The sequence below is a fragment of the Rhinatrema bivittatum genome, chromosome 5, assembly GCF_901001135.1.
Source record: "Rhinatrema bivittatum chromosome 5, aRhiBiv1.1, whole genome shotgun sequence".
In the NCBI taxonomy this organism is placed as follows: domain Eukaryota; kingdom Metazoa; phylum Chordata; class Amphibia; order Gymnophiona; family Rhinatrematidae; genus Rhinatrema; species Rhinatrema bivittatum.
In genome coordinates this window covers 215,973,667-215,998,701 of record NC_042619.1, presented here as the reverse complement: position 1 = coordinate 215,998,701, position 25,035 = coordinate 215,973,667, and the positions used below count along the sequence as shown (strand labels likewise).

At 43.8% G+C, this 25,035-nt stretch overlaps 1 protein-coding gene across 1 annotated transcript in view; it reads left to right on the top strand.

The window, feature by feature from the left end:
* ATP6AP2 (ATPase H+ transporting accessory protein 2) overlaps nucleotides 1-25,035 on the top strand; it is a 76,342-nt gene that overhangs the window by 32,655 nt on the left and 18,652 nt on the right. Inside the window, exons 4-7 of the mRNA XM_029603154.1 lie at nucleotides 11,463-11,558; nucleotides 12,319-12,456; nucleotides 13,236-13,289; nucleotides 13,778-13,927. Of these exons, the coding sequence (XP_029459014.1) occupies nucleotides 11,463-11,558; nucleotides 12,319-12,456; nucleotides 13,236-13,289; nucleotides 13,778-13,927 (438 nt within the window). The remainder of the gene's footprint in view (nucleotides 1-11,462; nucleotides 11,559-12,318; nucleotides 12,457-13,235; nucleotides 13,290-13,777; nucleotides 13,928-25,035) is intronic.

The following is a 25,035-nucleotide window of genomic DNA, read 5'->3' as shown; positions in this document are numbered from 1 at the left end:
GATAGGGACCTGTCCGATGTTATAAGGAGTGTCAGCAGAGGATGTGGATTTCATTTCATGTTTTGACTGCCTTTTTCCCCCCAAGGAAACCATGATTTCCCTGGTTCTCAACCCTTTGCTTTATCCACTAAGCCACTCTCTTTAAAATGGTTAGCATGCAACATGAGGGTCTAATTTGTTATTTCTTAATGGGAAATTGGTATAGATAGCCACTCCCAACTCTCTTCTGAGATTCTCCAGGGTGTAGGGCATGACACGTTTGACACTCACAGCGTGCACTGTTATCCCTAAAGCCAGCACTGATTAGCACACCAAGCTCTACTTGTATTTCTGATGAATGTTTTATGTAGTTATAAGGGATTTTTTTTATTTGTACTTCCTTATCCTGCTACACCAGTCCAGATGTATGGGTTTTTTCCCCCTACTAGCAGATGAAGACAGGACACTTTTTTTATGTGATATCACTTGTAGTTACCTTGGTGCAACTTCAGCAAAAACAAAACAGTATTCTATGTATCCAGCAGGTGGCAGGACGAACTTGTCTGGTACAGCAGGAACTTTACTCCAAAGCTTCAATCTTTGTGCACCCCGGTGGAGAATTTTTGGGCAGTCAGCCCCTTCTCCTTTAATGACAGCAAACTGTGGGTCAGGCTTCCGGCACTTCCCGGTTAAGGGAGCCCTGTGAAAGCTCCCAGCCCAAGAGGAGGTTTGGTATAGCTTAGAGTGGAAGCTTATTTTTGGCTCAGGAGGAGCTTCCGTTTGATGTTATCTTCCCTTTCCTCCTCCTTGACTCCCTTTGGTTTATTAAAGCTTTAAACAAAAAAAAAGAAAAAAGAGAGAGAGAAAATAGAGGTGAGGAGAATCTCCTGCAATTGAAGAAGGTAAGTATCTAGTGGATGGGGGTGTTTATATTTGATCCAGTGTAGGAGCCGGCTCGCCAGCCATCAGCCTTCTTGTCTTTAGGCCTGCAGTATTCCTATGCACCTTCTGACTGCATTATAATGGAGCCCGGTAGGCACTGGAGTTTGAGTGAGCTGGCGCTTCTCTGGAATCAGCTCCTAGTATCCCATTTGCATCGGCAGAAGTGATTCTTCGGAGGAGCCTGTGAAAGCTGCTGAGTCTGGCAGTACAAGCTCCGCAGTGCTGACAGGCCTTCAGATCCAGGTGCAGCAACATTTGAATCTAGCGCTGGAATCCATTTTCATATCTGCAGGAACAGCCACCACTTTATGTGTATTCTGTGGGACATTCCTGCCCGTTTCTCCTCTCAAGCTGAGGCCTTGCATCTTCAGGGGACATGGCCTATGGTGCTCTCCCATGCGAGGGAAATCTGTGCAGAAGCTGTGCCAGGCCCCCCTGCCCTTTCTCTTTAGGGAATTTCTTCCCAGAATTTTTGTTTGTTTGACATTTTACAAAAAGCATTCTGTATACAGAGATCTGGTTAAGGGGGGGAGGGCCCTCACAGCTATCACAAATCAGGGCTCTGCCATGGTCATTTCAGCCATGGGTGGGGTGGCAATAAGAGCCTACTTATTTACAGTGGTGGCTAGCGCACGGGACTCTGTGGGAGAGTACCCCTGTTTTTTCTGTCCTGAAGGGAAATAATGGATGTAGACACTTATCAGCCCTTAGAGCAAAGCTTTCCAAACTTTTCATGTTGGTGACACACTTTTTAGACAAACATAATTTCGGGACACAGTAATTCAGTCTACTAGCAAACCAGAGGTTAAAGGTTAAACGAACAAAATGTATTTCGACAATTTATGTATGTTTCCTTAAATATATACATAATAAAATGTTTCACGACACACCCTATCTTGTGAAAATCTTTCATTTATATTAAAAATATATAATATTCCAAGATTAATGTTATTGTTATAATTTATGAGTAACAATAATAAAACAAAGTTATTGTGTTATTCAATTTACCTCTTTAATGAGATATATGAGCTTGATGGGATGAACACAGATTTGAATATTTGGTGTTAATAAGAAAGTCCAAAGGGTCTTCTGCGTAATTTTAAAAAGCTGGCCAGTTTCACACTATAAAATTATTTGATAGCCTCATTCAATTAATTCTACATGGCTATGAGAGTGAAGACTGGAATTTATAGGAAGGGACAGAATGTCAATATAAATCCTGCACCTCCAGTTCTGTAACTCTGTGCATCCACTGAAATTCCCCCAAACAATGGAGCTTGAATGTTTCCCTTACAGCTCATCATACTAAAAGATGTTTTCAAATTCTGGTGTCACCTCACAGTAACAGCAGCACAAACACCTTCCACTGCCAGGCACATTGTGAACAAAAATAAAACCTCGCAAAAAAAAAAAGACACTCAAAATCTATACTGCAATCCCATCATAACATAACAGTAATAACACCAAGGACTCTAACAACAATAACCCTACCTGTGAAAAAGCAAGGGTAAATATTATACTGGGTCCTAGAATACCAATACACCACCTACTGAGGAAACAAAACAAACCCGATTGCTATAGATCCCTATGCTAGCGAATTTCTCATCATGGTCACACACACAGAGCAGAGACAGACCCTCACCAAATACAGAATACAAAATAAAGGAGCACAAATTAGACAAAAACTGAAATGGAAACCCCAAGAAGCCAGACTCTGTGTATTAATAATGGAAAAACAGAACCATCATTCCTCATAAAACAAATAAAATCAAGAAACATAAAGCATCAGTTATAATAGTAAAACCATACTAATAAAAGAATATTTTAAAACTACTGATAAATAGAATTTCTATTCATTAAAATCATATACATTTTTTACAATTTCCTAAACACCAATAAAATATTTCAAAACAGCACATATATCAAATAACACCCAATAATTAAAACTAATAAGGATTTTAAAAAGCCCCTGCTGTCCATACGTGGGAGCTCTTGATTTCCAGTCACCCTGATATTGTCAAGGATTAGGAGGTTATCCTCTCTCTCTCACACATACTCACATTTCCATTCTCTCTCACACATATACTGTCACATACATACACATTCATGCTCTTATACCCACCATAACCTCTCGCTCTCACAGACACTGACACACTCTCAAGCTCTAAGACACTCTCTCCCTCCACACACACACCCCCACACAAACTCTTACTCCCCTGGATTTTCTCATACATACTCTGTCTGGCTCCCTCACATACACACAAACACACACACCTAGGCAAGCTCCCAGTCATTCTCACACACTGAAACTGACCCCCAGGCAGGCTCCCATTCATTCTCACACCACTCCCTCAGGCATGCACACATTCATTCTCACACACACAGACCCCCAGGCAGGCACCAATTCATTCTCACACACACATACACCACACACAGGCCGGCACCTATTCTCACACATACAAACCCCAGGAAGACACCCATACATTCTCATACACAGACACACCCTCAGGCAGGCACACACTAAAGGCAAACCCCCTCTCTTTCTTTTGCCAGCAACCTCGGAGCCTCTCTCATTCCTCTCATGCCACTGTCACTGATGCCGCATGGCTATTGGGGAGGCGCTGATTGCTGCTATTGGCACTGAAGCCCATTCTGCTGCCTCCTCTGTGCAGGACCTGTGGGTTTCCACTTCCTCCATGTTGATCTCGTACATTGTGAAATCAGCATAGAGAAAGTGCTACTCTTGCACATTACCAAAGATTATATGTGCCAATCAGTAAAAAGTAATTTATTTCTTTTTTTTTACCTTTGCTGTCTGATTTAGTTTTCTAATCGGTTGGTCACAGGCTTTTTTGTTCCACCTCCCCTTTCTTATTTTTTTGCCAATTCCTTTCATATTGTCTTTTTTTCTATTTATTTTCTCTCCATCTATCTTCTTCCCTCAAACAATCAGTCAGGTTCTCATTCTCACATACTTTCTCTCTCTTACACACTCACAGGCTCTCTCTCATACAATCATTCATACAGTCTCTCTCTTGCACATGCTGTCTGACTCTCACACACCCACATGTTGTCTTGCTCAAGCACAGGCTCTCACTGTCACATGCTCTCTCTCATACAATCATTCATACACAGTCTCTCTCTTGCACATGCTGTCTGACTCTCACACACCCAGGTTCTCTCTCACTCCCACATGCTGTCTTGCTCAAGCACAGACTCTCACTGTCACATGCTCTCTCTCATACAATCATTCATACACACAGGCTCACTGTCACATGCTGTCTCTCTCTCACACACACACACACACACACACTCTCTCACATGCTGTCTCTGCAAACATTCAGGTCCTCACTCCCACACACAATCGCTCAACTCAGCTCACAGACGCACACAATCGCTCAACTCAGCTCACAGATGCACACAATCGCTCAACTCAGCTCACAGACGCACACAATCGCTCAACTCACCTCACACACGCACACAATCGCTCAACTCACCTCACACACGCACTCTACGGGCCCTCAGCTGCTCTCTTACCTCTGGGCCTCCTCTTCATGGGTCGCTGCAGGATGGGCTCTGCAGCGGCCCTGATCTTCTCGGGCGATCGCGGCGACGACCCTGCTACCGGGCCTCCTCCTCTTCTCTCCCCGCTGCAACAACGCGGCTCCTCTTCTGGACGCGGCTGACGCTCCTCCCCCTTTCTGCCCGTGCGGCTCCGGCAACATTTTTCTTCCGGGGCCGCATGGGCAGGAAGGAGGAGGAGCACCTGCACGTCTCGATGTGACCTTTTTCTTCTTCGGGCCGTGGTGAGGTGAGCTCCACCACGGCCTTGCCAATCTTCCTGCTGTGTGCCTGTGTCTGCGGCACACAGCACAGCGATATTTTACTGCTCAGCCACCAGTGGGATGAGCTCCACCGGCGGCTGCATTGGCTCCCACTTGCCGGTGTGTCACGTGCACCGGGCTTGTGCGACACACCGGCATACCTCAGGCGACACACCAAAGTGTCGCGACACACACTTTGGAAAGCTCTGCCTTAGAGGAAGGACGGGTGGCATCAGAGCGTGAATGCCTGTCTTCTGCCTATTTGCTAAAAACAAAAACCCATATCTTGGATAGTCCTGTCCCTTAGGATGACAGTTTTCAAACTGTGGAGGTTCTAGTATGGGACCCTATTCTGCAAGGAATCTGTGAATCATCTAAAGCCTTTCCTCTTCATTCAGATGAGCAGGGTATGCTCCTAAAGAGAGTGGGAATCCCTTGAGAATAGTTCAGAGGTGTTGAGGCTCCACCAAGCTATGCTTTTTTGCCATCTGATGCCACACAATGCCTTTTCAGATGCTGCAGGGGGGAATGCCCTGGGTTTGGTGGGTGCCTGAAAAACAATTATTCTGGTAATAGATCACCAGAATAGAAAAATTTAGGTTATATTGAAATCTATTAGATCACCAGGATAGAAAAATTTAGGTTCTATTGAAATCTACCATTTCATCCACATCAGTTACAGAACGCTATCTGTGATGGTTGTGTAGTTGGGGCGCTTGTGCTGGGTACAACAGCTCTCTGAAGGGCAGGTGGTGGCTGGGCTGGAGTCTGAGGTTGCTTTCTTTGAGGACACCTTATATGATCTTATTTTGTAGCCTTATCGGGTAGTGGATGCTTCCTCCAAAGCCCGTCTAAGCAAGATTATTTTCAAATGGGAAACTTTCTTTGGCGAGGACTTAAACTTGTAAAGGACCTAAAGGAAACACAATCTTTGCAAAGCAGTTGACATTCTAATTTTTTAGTTTCAGAAGAAGAAATCTGTTCTTCCAATGGGCCATATAGCTAAGAGATGAATTTTCTGGTTCTACTATGTCCAGCTGTTCTACCAATGATGGTTCTCCTCCTTTAGGTGATCACCTTCAACAATTTTACCAGGAGTGGTGCCACATATCTTCATAGTTTTAACCTAATTCTTGCCACTTTAGTTCCTGATGTCTATATGGTCTTTCCATACCTTTCACATGCCATAGCCTCCATGCTTGCAAGCAATGGTTCCAATTCCATGGGATGCTTAGAGGCATGGTTGGTACTCCATTTATTTTGTAGTCTTTAAAGATCATATTTAAAGATTTATTTTGTAGTCTTTAAAGACCATCGAATCCAAGATGGGGGTACCGCAAGGATCATCCCTCTCTCCGACTCTTTTCAATATTTATCTGCTCCCGCTCTGTCAACTACTCACTAACCTTAAGCTAAGACATTATCTATACGCGGATGATATTCAAATCCTCATCCCTATAGAAGATTCCCTACACAAAGCCATATCATACTGGAATAAATGTCTGTCAGCTATCAACAATCTACTCACCAGCCTCAACTTGGTTCTAAACAAAAACAAAACAGAAATCCTCATTATAGCACCGGAAAACTATACCCCCCCTTCACATTCTAATACTAACCAACATCCGGACACCGCCGGGCACTCCACCACGCAACAAGTTAAAGACCTGGGAGTCATCATAGACAGCAGACTCAGTCTCAACAAATTCGTCAACAACACAACAAAAGAATGTTTCTTTAAACTTCAAACATTAAAGAAACTTAAACCACTCCTCCTATACAGAGACTTCCGCATGGTTTTACAAGCCATCATACTCCCAAAACTGGACTACTGTAACTCGCTCCTCCTAGGCCTACCAGCATGCACCACCAAACCACTTCAGATGGTCCTGAACGCCTCCGCAAGAATTCTCTCAAATGCCAAAAAAAGAGATCATATCACCCCAATCCTCCACCACCTCCACTGGCTTCCAATTAAATACAGGATCCAATTCAAGTCTCTAATGATGATACATAAGGCCTTACACAACATCGCACCTCTCAACTTAACATTTCAAATTCAACTACACACATCTGTGAAACCAACCAGAAGTGCTTATCAGAACAGACTAATCACACAACCGGCGAAATCCGTTCTGAGGAAACGTGCACTATCTACAGCGGGCCCTTCACTTTGGAACTCTCTCCCTCCAGACCTGCGTCTGGAACCATGCCACACTACATTTAAAAAGAAACTTAAGACTTGGTTGTTCAAACAAGCTTTCCCCTAGAGCCAAGAACAGGAAGAAAAGTATTTTCACTCCCACAATGATATTTCCAGTTCTATTATATTCTTCCTTCATTCAATCAGATATTTACACATCAGATGACTTCATACATACTACATACATATACTCATGTGGACTTACATATTGCCATGTTATTTATTGATTTATTTAACTGCATGTTTATTAACGGTTTAATATTATACACTATTTGCTTACTTTGATTAGTTTGTTCAATGTAAAACTTGTTCACTTCGTTTGTTCAATGTAAAAACTTGCTTACTTCATTTGTTCAATGAAAAACTTCGTTTCTAATTCTGTTCTATGTAAACCGCTAAATGTAGCGATAGTTACTGTTCCTTGTAAACCGGGGTGATATGTATATTATACAGGAACCTCCGGTGTATAAATTATTTAAATAAATAAATAAATAAAGAAGGATAGTTCTTACAGACCCATCCTTGATTTGAAAGGAGTAAACAGCAGTCTTCACATTTCCATTTCGTATGGAAGCCCTCTAGCCCTTATTAACGACTGTGCAGCAAAGCATGTTTCTTGTCAGAATCTTCTGGAGTCTTAACTTCTATATTCCCATCTGGGACGATCATCATAGGCGCCTCCATTTTTTTTTTGCATCCATAAAGAAAAACACACACACTTTCAATTCAGGGCACTCCCATTTTAGAAAATAAGAAAATAAGACTTGCCATATTGGGTCAGACCAAGGGTCCATTAAGCCCTGCATCCTGTTTCCAACAGTGGCCAATCCAGGTTACGAGTACCTGGCAAGTACCCAAACACTAAGTAGATCCCATGCTACTAATGCTAGCCCTAAATCATTTGTAAATAGTCACATGATAGAAAGGAAGACTCATTTTTGCCCAAATGTATTAGTTTTGCATTTAGAGATGTGTTGCTCATGCCAGAAATATTGTTGAGCTATTGTAGTAGTTTAAGACTAAATTTCTGAAGATTCTTTACCACTCAATTAGATACAAAAAAGAAGCAAAAGCCAAAAACTATCCATATAGAAAGATAAGTTATTGATTTGAAAGAATTTTAAGATATGTAACATTCAATCAACTTATTTCAGGTACTTTTGTAACTAGAGTCATAATACAAACTATTTTAATCTAAAATAGCTGAACTGGGTACAAAACAGCAATAAAGTGAACAGTTCTTCCTTACTAAAATGTTCAGTATATCAGGAACAATTTCTCCATTAATCTGTATTAGAAATAAGACTTATACTATGCCACTATGCTCAAAGAACCTTTCCAAAATGATAGTTGTGGCAACTTTCTTATGAAAGCAAAGGATTATGGTTCATTCATACCATGGCAATTTGCTTAACGAGAGTCCCACCAGGCAGGCCTTTACTGTGTCCAGCAGAGTTGTGCAAGTTTAGAATGCTTGAGTTAGGTAATCAGTTTTGCCAAGCTCAAGTTTTCTTCCCAGTCTCTGAACGCCTGGGATCTCTCTCTGAAGCCAAAGCAGATCAAATCTATCTGACTCAGAAATGAGTGGTCACAGTTTTGAGTTAGATGTAGATAATTCTAAGCTATGGGAATTATCTCTAGCTTTAATGGCTGCCTCTTTAGATTTGGTTTATTGGGTCAGGGCCCATATGTGTAATTTGCAGTTTTTTCATCAGTTTTGCTCTTCCCCTAAATCTTGGGACTACGAAGTTTGTCTACCTCTCCAAGGATTGGGGAGGTAAAACTCTCTTGTGGGGTTCGATGCCACTGAACTGCTCCAAGGAGTTGACACCACTGCCGAGGAGAATGAGTCTAGAACTTTCTCAGTCGGTGCTCCTCACAACATGCAAGGTTGTTGAGCTCACTACCAGGACTAGGTTGCTCAGGATACTCTAGTCACTGGAGGGGAGGGGACTCTGCTCAGGAGGATTGTGGTCTATCAATAGACTGGTTTTGCTACATTTTCTCCTCTGCATTTCCTATCCTTGGTGAAGAAAATAGCAGTCCGGGTTCTCTTTGAAAATGCCAAGGCAGAGGCTTATGTGAACAGTCAGGGAGATACCTGGAGTCAATGAGGCTTCCAAGGACAAGCTTTCTATTTTTCAATAGGCAGAGTCGAATCTTCTGAAGTTTCCATGACTCATATTGCAGGACTAGGAAGCATCCAGTTTATCTCTGTCTTCAGAGATATTGGTTCCTAGAAAATGGGACCTCAGCCGGAGGACAATTTAGAAGATGGGAACCTCAACAAATGGTCCTAACATAAATTTGTGAGAATGCCAAAGCCATTTGAATCTTCAGTTGTCATTAGAAGTATAGCTTCAAAGATATAGACATTCTGTTTCAGCTGTGCTCGGAAGGAGAGAGATTGTTTCCTTTCTGGCTCCTGAGAAGAAGGACCTTGAGAAAGATAGTGAAATAGTTTTTGCAGTCATTCTATTGGCTCCAAATTGGCCAGGAAGTCCTTGGGATGCAGATCTTGTGAGACTAGGTCGATTATCCAATACAATTCCTAAGAGATCAAGGTCCGATTCTCATGGAGGGTCCAGCACCATTTATCTTACAGCTTGGATTTTGAAAGGATGCAATTGCATAGTAAGGGATATTTCCTCTCAATAACATTTACCCTGTTAAAGGTCTGTAAGAATTCTATATCCCTTTCTTATGTTTGAGTCTAGCTTCTGAAGCATGCTGCAGGGAATGGTCTGTTGCACTGTGGCAATCGGATACTTCTAACACTTTGGTCTTCTTTCAGAGAGGGTTGCATTCAGGTTTGATTCCAAATTTCTTTCAAGTGGCTAATTATCTTCTGTGTTAGAAGTACAGTTCAAGGGGTTTCATCATTTTTCGCTCAAATTTCTCATTTTCCTTTGAGGGGTGTAATATCTTTGAGCTTTTAGGTCCTTGGCTCCTCAGTGGGATCTTAATTTGGTTCACAGAGCTATATAGTAAGCTCACTGTATGAGCCCCTTAACAGTGCTGCTTAGTATGATTTATAACTGAAGATGATTTTTCTGCTGGCAGTTTGTTCAGCCTTGTCTTGCAGAAATCTTTTTCTGATATTCTCATTTTTAGTGTCTCATAAACCAGTCCTTTTTTACCTAAATTAGTTTCTGTGTTCCACTTAAAACAGACACTATCTCTACTGGTGTAGACACTCCCCTCTCATGACACTCTAATTGAGTGTCATGAGAGGGGAGTGTCATAGTAAATAGAAGTTTGGTTTTTAGATATTTAGCAGTCTCTAATCCTTTTTTCAGAAATCTGACATTGTTTTAATTGCAGGTCTTCGTAAAGACAAAACAGCTTCTAAAGCTTCTTTGGCTGGATAGTTTAAAAAGAAAAAAAGCAATTGATTCAGTGAATTTATTGAAAGGTTGGCAGCCTCTGAATGCCCTTCAGGCACACTCGGCAAAAACTCAAATGTCTTTTTGGGTTAAGCTTCCGCTTTTGCGTTGGAGGACATTTGCAAAGTGGTCACTTGGTCATCTTTATATTTTTTCAGTAAACATTCAGTCTGGGTGTACATGCAAAGAGGATGCAGCCTTTGGAGTTGGGATTTTCAGGGTGGCCCTAACTTCCTCTCTCCCATATTAAATGGGCTTGGGTACATCCCACATGTCTGGACTGGTGTAGCAGGATAAGAAAGGAGAAATATCGGAAATTTCCTTTCCTTGAATGTTGCTACACAAGTCCAGGACCCCCCTGGGAAGTTGAGCCTGCACAGTCTTTGAAATGGTGTAGATTAATTTACAGAAATTGAGGCATCCGTAGGTTTACTTTTTGCTTCCTCTTCATTTATCCAAAAAAAGCTTGAAAGGATCATTTCTTTGGAGGATCCTTTAAGTGTTTCAAACTATGTACATTTTTTTTTTTTTTAAATCAGGCTTTTAGCTAATTCAGAATTTCTCTTTTGCTTGTTGCCACTTATTTGTTAATAGTGGCTTTCATAGGTAAATGTTTTGATTATTAAGGGTCTGATTTTTATAAGTGTTTTATGTATTGATCTGTTTTTTATTATCTATTTTATTTATAATGATTTGATTGTTTCCCTGTTTTATCATGTTATTCCCATTTCATTATGAATGTTTTTATTGTAAGCTGCTATGAAAACTGGATATAGCAGCATATAAATATTTTAATAAATAAAATAAATATTTAAGAGTTTGAATCTGTTAAGTTTTTTTTCTTCCATGGTTTTGACATAGGAATACTGTCTTTTTGCTGGAGCTGCACCATGTTAACTACCAGTGATGTCACCAAAAAAAAGGCATCATGTTTGTGTCTGTCTGCTAGTAGGGGGAGAACCCACATGTCTGGACTGGTGTAGCAGGATTCAAGGAAAGAAAATTATTAGATAAGACTAAGTTTCTACTTTTTTTAAATACTCTTTATCAATAAAATGTTTAAAAAAATAGAAAATAATAGTTTTGTGATATGTGGGCTTTTTTTTTGTTTATTTTTATGTGCCTTAGGCTGTTCCATTCAGTCTAGACAGCGTTGCAGAGGCTATCCACTCTTTGTTCTCAAAGGAAATGCCAGTAGTTCTGCAGCTGGCTCCCAGTGACGAGGTGAGAATCAGCAATCCGTGGACTGAAACTTAGATGTATCCAAATGATTTCTTCTTTGAAATATCACCTTTGTTTTAGTCTGCACTTTTGTTAAGTTCTCCGTTGTGTGGGATGTGCTGAAGACCTTAAAGGAACCACACATGGTCCCATGGCCTCAGATCGTACCTTCTGTACTTTTTCAGAAAGTAAATATGTAAAAAATGTGGAGGCAGAGTAGCAACTGTCAACTAGTTTTATAAAGCCAGAGGGGGTGATCAGCAAGTATGGCTGATGGGTCTCTCATGCTGTGCAGAAGGCCATTTTTTTAGTGTGACATAGTGGAGTTTCTTCCACATATCCTTATGTAAAATCTTTAGGGGCTTTATAACATAAAATTACCAGTTGGTTCCATGTCTTCAAGGATGGACTGAGCCAGTCCTAGTTTTTAGCACACTGCATGTAGGAACCCATAGGTTTGATCTTCCTAAGAAAAGTAGGCCCACAAATTGTACAGGTAGTGAAGCAAGTGGCTCAACCTAAGTATCATTCCCTGCTGTCATTTGGCTACTTTATAACGCGTTTGTCTTCTAGTAGGTACTTTTATTTTATTTTTTAAGTGGTATGTATTACGTGGTTTTGTCTGACAAAATCAGTTGACTGATAAGTAACACACCCTACAGAATAAACAGCAGGGCTTGCAAGACATACAGTGCAACTGCTGAGAGGGTTTTGAAGGAAATCTGTATAGCACTGGCCTGACATGCACTTCCTATCCTTGCAGAGAGTCTACATGGTCGGGAAAGCAAATACAGTCTTTGAGAATCTTCCCATCACACTTCAGCAGCTGCGTAACCGTCTCTTCCAGGAAAACTCAATTTTCAACTCACTTCCCTTAAACTCTTTGAGCAAAACCAGCGAGGTAGAGTGGTGCTATAAAGACCTTATGCTAGTTTCCTCTGCTCTCTGCCTGTATACAATTTCTCTGATTTCATGTTTGCTGGATGAAAACAATGCACTATCTTCCCTGTTTCATTTTGAGTCTCCTGGGTTTTTGGGTGCTTCGTTATTTCCTCAGTTGACTTCCAAAAGAGCCCATCACATGGAGTGGGGCTTTAAGAAGCAGCAGCCAGGAGTGCATGTGCTCATAGTATCTCTTGTTGGTCAGGGGAGGCAAAGCACCTTGCCTTTTTCAATGCTGGGCACCACCTGCCTTGTCAAATAGCGCTACCGAGTCATGGGTTGGCCTGTTTGATACTTGGTGCACAATGGGAGTTTCCATTACAGATCTTTCTCTTTAAGGAAGGACTGCCTTTTGACCTTCTCTTGTCTAAATGGCTAAAAGAGAAAATGCAGAAGGTGCAATAAATCGGTTCAGGAGGATGCTTCTGGTGCTCTGAGAAGTAAAGGCTTTGTATGTTATGGCGTGCAGTAATAGTTAGAACCATTCCTTTGTTGGAGCGCTTGGTGTACTTTGTGTGTAAGGTGGGGAGGGTAACAGAATAGGAATCGTGTGAACAGCAGGATCCCAGTGTGCTTTATAGTTCGAGTATTTCAGACATACACATGGTTGCCCTGGGCTGACTGTGATGTGTTAGCTTTTGTTGATCTGGTGAAAAAGAACAAGAAATAGTAGTTTTAAAGAAGTCAGGTATAAATGAAAAATGGTTTAACTAAAACTAACAATTGTGTGGATTTTAGGTTGACCTGCTGTTTTTGTCGGAGCTCCAAGTCCTACATGATATTTCAGCTTTGGTAAGTAAACGAATGAGCTCTTCAAGTCAGTTTTGGGGATTTTCATCTGCTGGCAAAATGGATAAAAACTATAAGGCAACAATGTGTGACATATTTGCATCAGTACATTCTGGGTAGTACTGAGGCCACAGCAAGTGCCATGCATGGGACCCAAAGATGAACCCACAGCAGCACATCCAACTGGAGCACAAGTGATATCTACTAAGGCAGAACATGTTACATCGCTGGGGAAGCTTTCATGCCTTTTGAAGAGTAAGGTGGTCAGGCATTGAGGTTTGCTGTCAGTGATTTAGGAGTGGTCATGAGCAGCAGGTCAGAATTGTTTAGTTGTGCTTAGTCAGTTCTTCACTTCACTAATACAAATAATCCCTGATATGAAAGGTTTTCTGTTCTGTCCCTTTTGGGTTTCGTTGATACCTACATGTGAGCTAGTAAGAGCCCTGCCATGTTTTCATTCATTAATTTTTTTCCTATGTTCTCTCCTTCAGCTAACTAGACACAAACACCTGGCAAAGGATCACTCCCCTGATCTATACTCTCTGGAGTTGGCTGGTCTGGAGGAGATTGGGAAGCACTATGGAGAAGATTCTCAACAGTTTCGGGATGCCTGTCAGGTCCTGGCAGAATCTCTACAGAAGGTAAAGTAGCATTATGTAGACCCCATTTCAGGAGCTGCGTCGACCTTATGACATTCAGCTCTGCAGCTTTCTGTCATGCTGGAGCCATCCATGCAGGGTTTTTTTTTTTAATTCTTTATTTATGGAAATTTTCCCTTTACATTAAACAGAATAGTTATATTGAACAAAATATTTATATCATCAGTTTTAAAAAAAAACACATCTTCCAAAGAACATCAATATCAATATAAACATCATTTCTGTAAATCATTTTTATAAAGAAATATATGCTCTCAGGAAACATTTAGGAGCATCAACAATTCAAAAAGGAAATGAACATTCCTATCAAACATAATAAGAAAATACAGTATCTATTTTAATAATTTCCTCAATGGTTAGATGGTATTAACCTCACTTTTACAGTTATCTAAGAAAAACTTTAACTGCTTAGGATCATAAAAGATGTACTTTTTCTCCTTAAAAGTGAACATGCATTTACATGGGTATCTGATAGCAAGTTGTATCCCAAGGGGTTTAGCAACTTGTATCATATCCACAAATCTTCTCCTTCTAATCTGGGTGTCTCTTGTGACATCTGGGTAAATCCATACTTTTTTTTCCTAAGTATGTTTTCCTACGGTTACGAAGGAAAGTTCTTAATATATGATCTCTATCTATCTCATGTATGAAGGAAACTAACAGTGTCCCTCTGAAATCAATTTGTTCTTCAGAAGGTGTTTCCAGGAAAGCTGTTAATTCAGCATCTATATTAATATCAGATATACCAACTCCTTTTTTTTCTTCTTTAGAAGGAGCATAATAAATTTTTGAGAAGATAGGTACTTTCTCAGGAGTTATTAGAAGCACTTCTGTTAAATATTTCTTTAATTGCTCCTTAGGAGAAATTAACTTCATGTATGGAAAGTTCAATATCCTCAAATTGAGGTAACGCATCTTATTTTCAATTTTCTCATAATTCCTCCTCATTAATTCATCTGATTTAATTAGGCTCACCTGAACTTCCTTTACTGATGTTACTTGTTCCACTATCTCCTGTATCTTAACTTCATGGTTCTTATCCATGCAGTTTTGAATCAGTACCAGGTACTGATGAGTCATTTTGAAAGCCCATTTCCCTGTACGTACCTGGATCAGTCCAGACAGTGGGTTGAGCCTCCTGTCCAGCAGATGGAGACAGAGAAAAACTGAAAGGGTATCCTATATGAGGACAGTGCTCGCCCTGCGTCCCTTCAGTATTTCTCTGTCTCCAGCAGATGCAGGCAGTTGAAGCTGTGGTTCCCTAGCGTTAGCTTCCTTTCTTCTAGTTGGTGATTTCTTTTCTCTTCTTCCCACTGGGTTGATACAGGATCAAGCAAGTATTGTTTATTCCAGTTTTAAAAGAAAAAAAACCCAAAACAGAATCTGTGCAAAGGGAGACAGTTGTCTCCTAGCTCTTACTGGGTCCCAGGGAGGATTGTTCCCCTTGAATATTCAGTCTGGGACCCTCTTTCCCAGTGACCTCCAGCCTGGCTGCTTGGGGGTGATACTGGTGGTCCAGTCACTCATCCTACTTGCCTACTCTGACCCAGAAGAGGCTCCTGCCTCGGGTTCTACAGCAGAGAGGTGGTTTTTCCTCTGCTTGCCTAAAGTTTTACAACAACAAAAAAAGAAAGAACTGACAGGCAAAAGGCAATCGGCAGCATTTTCAGCGGCACTTACAGGGGAAGGAGCGTAGCAGGGCTTGTTTCCTTGCTTCAGCTCGTGTCAGCCAGGCACTGCCGTTTCTTCTGCTCAAGCGTTCTTTCCTCCCCCCGGAGCGGATGCCGCGTTCCTCGGCCTGCCTTTCCTGCGGGGAGCCTGCCTCTTGGCTCTCCCGCGATAGGCTTTGCTCCTTATACCTTCCCGGAGGGGAGGGATCCTCCGGGGCAGCGTTTAAGTTGGCGGTCCGGGGTCAGGTCATGAAGCGCATTCCTAAGCCGGCTCCCTCACGAAAAACCACAGGAATGGTAGCCATTTTGTCTCCGGAGCTCCCTTCTAATACAAGCCCTGAGGGTCTCACAGAGCCGATTTTTAACCCTTCGCCGCACAATCTTGGCCCTGTGGGTTCCCCAGATCAGTTTCTGAACCCCCTCCCCCCTTGCCTGGGAGGGTTCAACATCGTTTTTCTACAGAATTTGTACTGTTAATGCATAAATCTTTTCTGGCTAGTTTGGAGGAACAGAATCATCTCTCCCCCCCCCCCCCCCCCCCGGCTAAGATTCCTTGGGTAGGCACCGATCAGGGCCCGAGGGCCCCAGAGTTACCGGGCACAAATAGGTTCAGGACCGTGCCGGGCATACTGGATCCTCCAGACCCTCCTCAACCATTGCCTCTGCCGGATCCCAATCCGGACTCAGATCTGGCTCTCCTGAATTCGCCTGCCAACGGGGACAATCCCCGAGTTTTGAGACTGTTTCAACTGGAGGAGCTGGACCCACTCATTCCCTTTGTGTTGGATGAACTTGGCATTGAAGTTCCCCCGGAGGAGCCACCGACTGCCTCAACTTCATGCACAGTGGACCCAGTCCTGGCGGGACTGAGGGCTCCGCCGCGTACTTTTCCATTCCACCCCATGCTTATGCAGCTCATGCTTCAGGAGTAGGAATCTCCCAAGTCAAGCCTCAGGGTGGGAAGGGAGATGGACAAGCTTTATCCTCTGCCAGACCAATGTCTGGAGATGCTTAAGGGACCTAAAGTTGATGCTTCTGTGTCCGCAGTCACCAAACACACCACCATCCCAGTGGTAGGAGCCACGGCTATGAAGGATCTTCAGGATCAGAAGCTGGAGCTTCATCTCAAGAGGATCTTTGAAGTTCTGGCACTGGGAGTTAGGGCGACAGTCTGTAGCAGTCTCAGGTTGGTTCAGCAATTACTCAGCACCCAGGACCTCCGATCTGCAAAGGTGGAACAGGCAGAATGGCTGGAAGCTGCGGTGGCTTATGGAGCTGACGCTCTCTACGATCTCCTCAGGGTTCAAGCCAGAGCCATGGTCTCAGCAGTTTCAGCCAGGCATCTCCTCTGGCTGAAGAATTGGGCTGCAGACTCCTCTTCTAAATCATAGTTGGGTACTCTCCCCTTCAAGGGTAAGTTGCTCTTTGGCGAGGACCTGGAACAGCTTATCAAATCCTTAGGTAATAACAAGGTTCATAAGCTGCCTGAGGACCGCCCCAAACAGTCCAGGTTGTTTTTTCCATCACGCTCTCGCTTCAGGGGGCAGCGCCGGTTCAATAAGCCGAGAGGTGCCTTTCAACGAAACACCTCCACTAGAGATCATGCATGGTCCCAGTCCTTTCGGGAACGACGATCCTTCAGAGACGGCACCCACTAAGGCCCCACCGCAAAGCCCTCGCAATGAGATGCAGCCAGCCCATTCCTCCATTCCAGACTTAGGTGGTTGGTTGTCCCCATTTCTCGAGGAATGGGTCAAAATTACTGTGGATCAGTGGGTCATCGAGGTGATCGAAAGAGGTTACGCTTTAGAATTTGCGTAACCTCTTTCGATCACCTCGATGAATTTGCTCGAGACCTCCCGGACCTTTACTTAATCTCTCCCTGCGGCGCGCAGAAGTGGCCGACAGTCTGCCAGACTATGGACAGGCTTCTAGCCCTCGGAGCCATAGTCCCGGTCCCCCCTCAGGAGCAGGGATCCGGCCAGTATTCCATCTACTTCGTCATGCCCAAAAAGGACGGATCCTTCCGTCCCATCCTGGATCTCAAGAGAGTCAACAGGGCGCTCAAGGTTCCCCACTTTCGCATGGAGACCCTGAAGGCGATCATAGCGCTGGTGCGCACAGGCGAATTCCTCGCCTCTCTCGTTCTGACAGAAGCCTACCTACGCATCCCGATTCGTCAGGAGCACCAAAAGTTCCTTCATTTCAACATTCTGGGACAACACTACCAGTTTTGGGCGCTCCCGTTTGGTCTTGCCACCGCTACCCACACGGGAGGGAGTCCTAGTCCACCTGTACCTGGACGACTGGCTCATTCGAGTGAAGTCAGAGGAGCTGTGCGTGAAGGCCGTCAAAAGGGTCTCGTCAGTCCTCACCTCCCTTGGGTGGATAACCAATTTTTCCAAGAGCAACCTCAAGCCCTCTCAGGTCCTCGAGTTCTTGGGAGCGCGCTTCAACACCCGCGTGGGCAAAGTGTTGTTACCCGAGACTCATGCGCTCAAGATCATGGATCAGGTGCAACAGGTGGTATCTCTCTCGGTCCCCACGGCCTGGAACTATCTCCAGGTTCTGGGTTCTATGACATCAACTATAGATTTTGTTCCGTGGGCCTTTGCGCATATGCGTCCTTTACAAAAAGCGGTGCTGTCCTGCTGGAAACCGGTCTCAGAGGAATTTCGAGCGCCTCTGCTGCTCTCCGAGGCTACCATCACCAACCTACAGTGGTGGCTCTCTCTCGTCCACCTGTTAAAGGGGATGCTCCTGGAAACTCCTCAGTGGATTATTGTAACGACGGACGCCAGCCTCTCCGACTGTGTCAGACTCAGTCTACTCAGGGATGATGGTCTCCAGTTCAATCCCACTGGCACATCAATGGCCTGGAGGCTCGAGCGGTCTGTCTGGCTCTCAAGGTCTTTCTGCCCCTGATCTGTCGCAAGGCGGTGTGAGTGCTCTCTGACAATGCCACCACAGTAGCCTATATCAAGCGACAGGGAAACACCAGAAGTCGTCCGGTGGCTCTGGAAGCCAGCAAGCTGCTCACCTGGGCAGAGCTTCACCTGGATCGATTGGCAGCTTTCCATATTGCGGGGAAGGAGAATGTTCAAGCCGACTTCCTCAGTCGTCAACATCTAGACCCCGGAGAGTGGGAATTGTCCGGGGCGATGGATCTGATCGTTTGCAGGTGGGGGATCCCCCACTTAGACCTGATGGCTACTCTGAACAATTCAAAAGCTCCCAGATTCTTCAGCCACAGAAGGGAGCACTGCTCGGAAGGGGTGGATACCCTGGTTCTTCCCTGGCCTCACGACGTGCTCCTCTACGTGTTCCCCGCCCCCCCCCCCCCCTTGTCCTCTGGTGGGAAAAGTACTCGTAGCACCAGAGTGGCCTCTAAAGTCGTAGTACGTGGATCTGGTGAACCTCGCGACAGACTGTCCTCTTCGCCTCGGTCACCTCCCAAACCTGCTCTGTCAGGGTCCAATATTTTTCGATCAGGCGGATCGCTTTTGTCTAGCGACCTGGCTTTTGAGCAGCGACGACTGTGAAAGAAGGGGTCTAAGGAAGAAGTCGTATCCAATCTGTTGCAGGCCTGTAAGCCTTCTACCTCTCTCGCTTATGTTCGGGTGTGGAGAGTGTTTGAGAATGTGTGTGTGTGTGTGTGTGTGCAGAGTCTGGAGTGCCAGCACACAAGGCTCCGGTATCCCAGGTTCTCTCCTTTCTCTAGAATGGCCTTTCCAAAGGTTTGTTTTTCAACTCTTTGCAGGTCCAGGTTGCCGCTCTCGGGTTCCTCTTAGGAAGTATCGACGGTTACGCGGTGGCGGCTCATCCGGATGTCGTTAGATTCCTCAAAGGGGCCAAGCATTTGTCCGGGCTACCTGTCCCTCATGGAGCCTTAACTTGGTGCTTTGAGTTCTTTGCGAGGCGTCCTTTGAACCCCTCTGGCGGGCTACGCTTAAGGATCTGACTCTTAAGACAGTTTCTATTTGCTCCGCCAGGAGGGTGTCAGAGCTTCAAGCGTTGTCTTGTAGTGAGCCCTTCCTCTGTTTTTCTGATTCAGGTGTCTCCCTTAAGACGTTTCCTTCATTCTTGCTGAAGGTTGTGTCTTCCTTTCACGTCAGTCAGTCAGTGGAACTCCCTGCTTTTTCTTTTGAGGACATTGCGAACACGCCTGGTGGTGACCTACAGCGCCTTGATGTAAAAAGAGTACTACTGCAATATTTACAGGTTACAAACGAGTTTCAAGTCTCTGATCATCTTTGTCTTATGGAGTAGCCCAAGTAAGGGAAACAAGGCTTCTAAGGCTACGATTGCTCGATGGCTAAAGGAGGCGATTGCATTGGCGTATATCTGTCGGGGCCGGATGGTTCCAGAGGGCTTAAAGGCCCATTCTTTGCATTCACAATACTTCTTGGGCAGAGAGTCATTCGGTCTCTCCGCAGGAAATCTGCAGAGCAGCTACTTGGAAGTCTCTGCATACTTTTGCTCGTCATTATCGCCTCGATGTACAGGCGCCAGTTTTTGGCTCCTTCGGAAGGCAGGTGCTTCGAGCAGGTTGGAAAAGGCAGTATTACAAATGACCCACATTTTACTTGCAAAACTAAATGGAAGCACAATCAGATACTGTAGGCTATAGGGTGCCAGGTTGATACCAGGAGGATACAATTCCAAGAAATCAATTGGGTTGATGCTGTGGGGGTAAGGGCTTGGTGGTGGCAAGGTAGTGCCCAGTAAAGGGCCGATGCAATACAGTGTGCTCAGCCGAGCGCACTATATAACCCGCACTCCACGGGTTAAATAGGCGCTAATCCACCCCTAATGCAATAGGGGGATTAGCGCCTATTTAACCCGTGTTGGACGTGGAGTGAATGCAATAGCACTCATCACATGCAAATGCATGTGGAGGTGCAAAACTCAGTCTGTAGGGGTTACTTGGTTTATTTTCTCAGATAGGAAAGTTATAGACAGATTGGAATAGGATTGTTTAAAAAAAAAAGTTATAGGATTTTGGAGAATAAATAGGTTACTGTGGTGAAGATCCTTCAGCCTCCCAGGGGGTTGCCAAGTCCTGAGGGGACCATCTCCCCTGGTATCTGCTGCGGCTGGGGGTTGAGGACCATATCGCCATCATACATCAGCACCTGGGGTGATACTGGGGAGCCCGGATCACTCACCCCAGGGGGACCAGGACCCGGAGGAGGCAGGTTAAAAAAAAACAAAACCCAAAAGTTTTGTTACATTGCTGAGCCGGTTGGCATTTTTAATACTTACACTCTCCCTTCCCTTGCTGCCGCGGGTTGTTTTTTGTTTGCGCTGTTTTTTTTACTTTAAATTCCCTGCCTTATTTGTTGAAGGGGCATGCTGAGACGGTTGTCCTGCCACGAGCGCAGCTTGGCGCGCATGACTCTCCTGGGACAGCCTCTGCTCGGGCTGTCTGCCCGGTGGCGAGGGAACTTTAGGAAAGTGGGCTCTGACTTTTCAGTGCCATGCACGCGTTAGGAAAGTGGGCACTGACTTTTCAGCGCCCACTTTCCGTGCTTTTTATTGCATCGGCCCCTACGTCTTTGGGGATCTAGGAGGCCATATATTTGGGCAGCAGCTCCCCTAGTTTTCTTAATTGTTTATAGTACTTTAAGGTTTAGAGGTAAGAGGGTGAGGATGGTGAATGTTGAATTAAGTATTGGATCTTGTATGCTCATCTGTCTAGAATGGCAGAGAAGCAATGGGGTAAACTACAGGGTAACCCTAAACAGCAGTGATATGACTGCATCAGGCTTTCAAGAAATCATTGGTGTATTTGGATTTTCAGAAGGCATTTGACAAAGTTCCTCATGAGAGGCTTCTTAGAAAACTAAAAAGTCATGGGATAGGAGGCGATGTCCTTTCATGGATTACAAACTGGTTAAAAGACAGGAAACAGAGTAGGATTAAATGGTCAATTTTCTCAGTGGAAAAGGGTAAACAGTGGAGTGTCTCAGGGATCTGTACTTGGACCGGTGCTTTTCAATATATATATAAATGATCTGGAAAGGAATACGATGAGTGAGGTTATAAAATTTGCGGACGATACAAAATTATTCAGAGTAGTTAAATCACAAGCGGATTGTGATACATTACAGGAGAGGACCTTGCAAGACTGGAAGATTGGGCATCCAAATGGCAGATGAAATTTAATGTGGACAAGTGCAAGGTGTTGCATATAGGGAAAAATAACCCTTGCTGTAGTTACACAATGTTAGGTTCCATATTAGGAGCCACCACCCAGGAAAAAGATCTAGGCATCATAGTGGATAATACTTTAAAATCGTCGGCTCAGTGTGCTGCAGCAGTCAAAAAAGCAAACAGAATGTTAGGAATTATTAGAAAGGGAATAGTTAATAAAATGGAAAATGTCATAATGTCTCTATATCACTCCATGGTGAGACCGCACCTTGAATTCTGTGTACAGTTCTGGTCGCCGTATCTCAAAAAAGATATAGTTGCGATGGAGAAGGTACAGAGAAGGGTGACCAAAATGATAAAGGGGATGGAACAGCTCCCCTGTGAGGAAAGACTGAAGAGATTAGGGCTGTTCAGCTTGGAGAAGAGATGGCTGAGGAGGGATATGATAGAGGTCTTTAAGATCATGAGAGGTCTTGAATGAGTAGATGTGAATCGGTTATTTACACTTTCGAATAATAGAAGGACTAGGAGGCATTCCATGAAATTAGCAAGTAGCACATTTAAGACTAATCGGAGAAAATTCTTTTTCACTCAATGCATGATTAAGCTCTGGAATTTGTTGCCAGAGGACGTGGTTAGTGCAGTTAGTGTAGCTGGGTTCAAAAAAGGTTTGGATAAGTTCATGGAGAAGTCCATTAACTGCTATTAATCAAGTTTACTTAGGGAATGGCCTCTGCTATTAATTGCATCAGTATCATGGGATCTTCTTGGTGTTTGGATAATGGCCTGGTTTGGCCTTTGTTGGAAACAGGATGCTGGGCTTGATGGACCCTTGGTCTGACCCAGCATGGCAATTTCTTGTGTTCTTATGTTAACCACCACTCCATGAAGGTCACAACCCTAGCAGCAGTATTACAACTGCATCAGACTTCCAAGAAGGCTGGGGTAATCTACATGGAATATATGAGCCTGGATGCTTTGGACCACAGCCTCACTAATTTTGTGACTGTTTTATTGCAAACCTTGATAATATGTGGAAAGGGGTCTGGGTATTGGATTAAAATATTGCTTTTGTAAGAAGAGGAGGCTTGAAATGGCCTTCCAGTGGAGGCTGGGAGGTCAACACTATAACATATTTTAGACATGCTTTTAGGACACATGGAGAGGTGTGGTAGGAAAGGGTTTGAGAAGTCAGGTATAAGATGTGGAGGGCTGGTTCTGGGAGGGGAGTGGGGGTGGCAAAGAGGAGAGCTGGAGTTATTTTATATATGGAATTTATATGCCTAATCTACCTAAAGAGACAGAAAGCAAAAAATAATTTAAATTGTGCAAATTGCACTGGTCAATTGTTCCTTATCTGCTGTCATTTACCATGTAACTATGAGATGATAATGCAGGCTAGTGACATTGGAATAGGTCGCCTGCATGTGTATTGTCCCATATCTTTGGTAGCTAAAACACTGATAAAACGTGAGAGACCAGAAGACTGATGCTCATAGCCCCTTTTGGGCCAAGGGAAATCTGATTTCCACTCCTGTGGAACTTATATCTGAGGAAGCTGATGAAAGTTAGGAACTTGTCTGACCCTAATAACTCAGAATGAGGGATCATTGCTCCACCCCCAACATCCAGTCTGGCTCTCACTGCCTGAATGTTGAGGGGTTCATAATAGAATCCCATGATCTGTTGGAAAAGTTGTTCAAGGTTCCAGCTTATAGGAAAGAATTCATAAGAAGGTCTTATAGTTTTAAATGGAGGTTTTCAGTCTGGTATGAAGACAGGACCATGTCGATCCTTTCTCTTGTTTAACACATCTGCTTAAATACCACCTTCATCTTGGGCTTTACAACCAACTTTGCTAGGGTTCATCTAAGTACAGTTGGAGCTTATCTCCAGCATACAGAAGGAAACCCCACCTCTGTCCATTCTTTAGTTATCAGGGTTATGTGGGGCTTGTTTCAACTGAAACCTGTCCTCAAGCTACCTGCAGTGTCATGTGACATTGTGGTTCTTACTGTTGAAAGCCCTCCACTTAATATCTGAACTTTCCTGTTTTCACATACCTGAGCTAGAAGATTGCATTTTTGGTGCCACTTCTGCCGGAGAGTTCATGAGTTCAAGGCCCTAGTAACAACAAATCTACCTTGTATCAGATTTTATTTATTTCCACTTAATAATCCAACTGTTCCTATGAAAGTACAAGGCGGATGTGAAGATTTCATCACCATGGGGTGGTAACTTTGCTTTTCATCCCTCCCAAGTTCTCGCCTAAGTTGGTGTTTGATTTCCACTTTAATCAGTCGGTCATCCTTCCATCATATTTCTCAGGCCATATCTCTTTCAAGATGAAAAGGCCCTTAAATCCATGCCTGCGAGAGAGCTAGCAACATCTGTCTGGAGCAGACTAAAGCCCACTCAGCTTTTGTTTCTTTTGATCCAAACAGGTCTGGTATTGCAATGACAAGTCAAGCCATTTCCAAATAGTTAACAGATTGCATTTCCTTATGTTATACCCAGGTAAACCTGATCTTAGAGCGGCATGTTAGGGCCACAGAGACACTGGCTGCCACCTAAGATCTACCTTCATTACAGGCATTTGCAGGACTGTGACATGTTCAGTCCACACATTCTCACCCCATTACTGCATAAACATGGCCTCTTAGCGGGATATTAGGTTTGGACTTTGTTCTCCATGATCTCTGAATGGTACAACCCAGCTGCAGCCCCCCACCACCAGAGCCCATTATAGTATTTTGAATCATCTTATAGATTATGAAAGATGTTCATTTTTCTGTTTTCAGTTTTTGCCAAGTAAAAAATGTTAGCCCACACATTGGTGCTCGTGTGATGGTTTTTCCTCATTTAGTTTAAGGTAAGCCTTAGCTAGAAAATACCACTTATGTGACTTTGAAGCACTTGTCTTCAGAGAAAGCCAAGGTGCTTACCTGTAACAGATGTTCTCTGAAGACAGCAGTTCACCAATCACACAAACCCTCCCACCTACCTGCTCTTTGGAGTTGGTCTTCCTTATTTAAAGCTGTGGCAGCATGGAGATTTCCTTGCATGCACCATAAGAGCCTTTTGGTCTTTCTAGAAAGCTCTAGAACGGATGTCCACTTGGTGCTGAGCATGGCCACATGACCAATTTGTGTGACTGAATTACCAGGTAAGCGGCTTCATTTCCCAGTTGTACGAGTAAGCTAATTTCTGTAGATAGTGTGTTGTGCCACACATTTTGCGGCTTGCTGCTGTTCCATGTCTGCT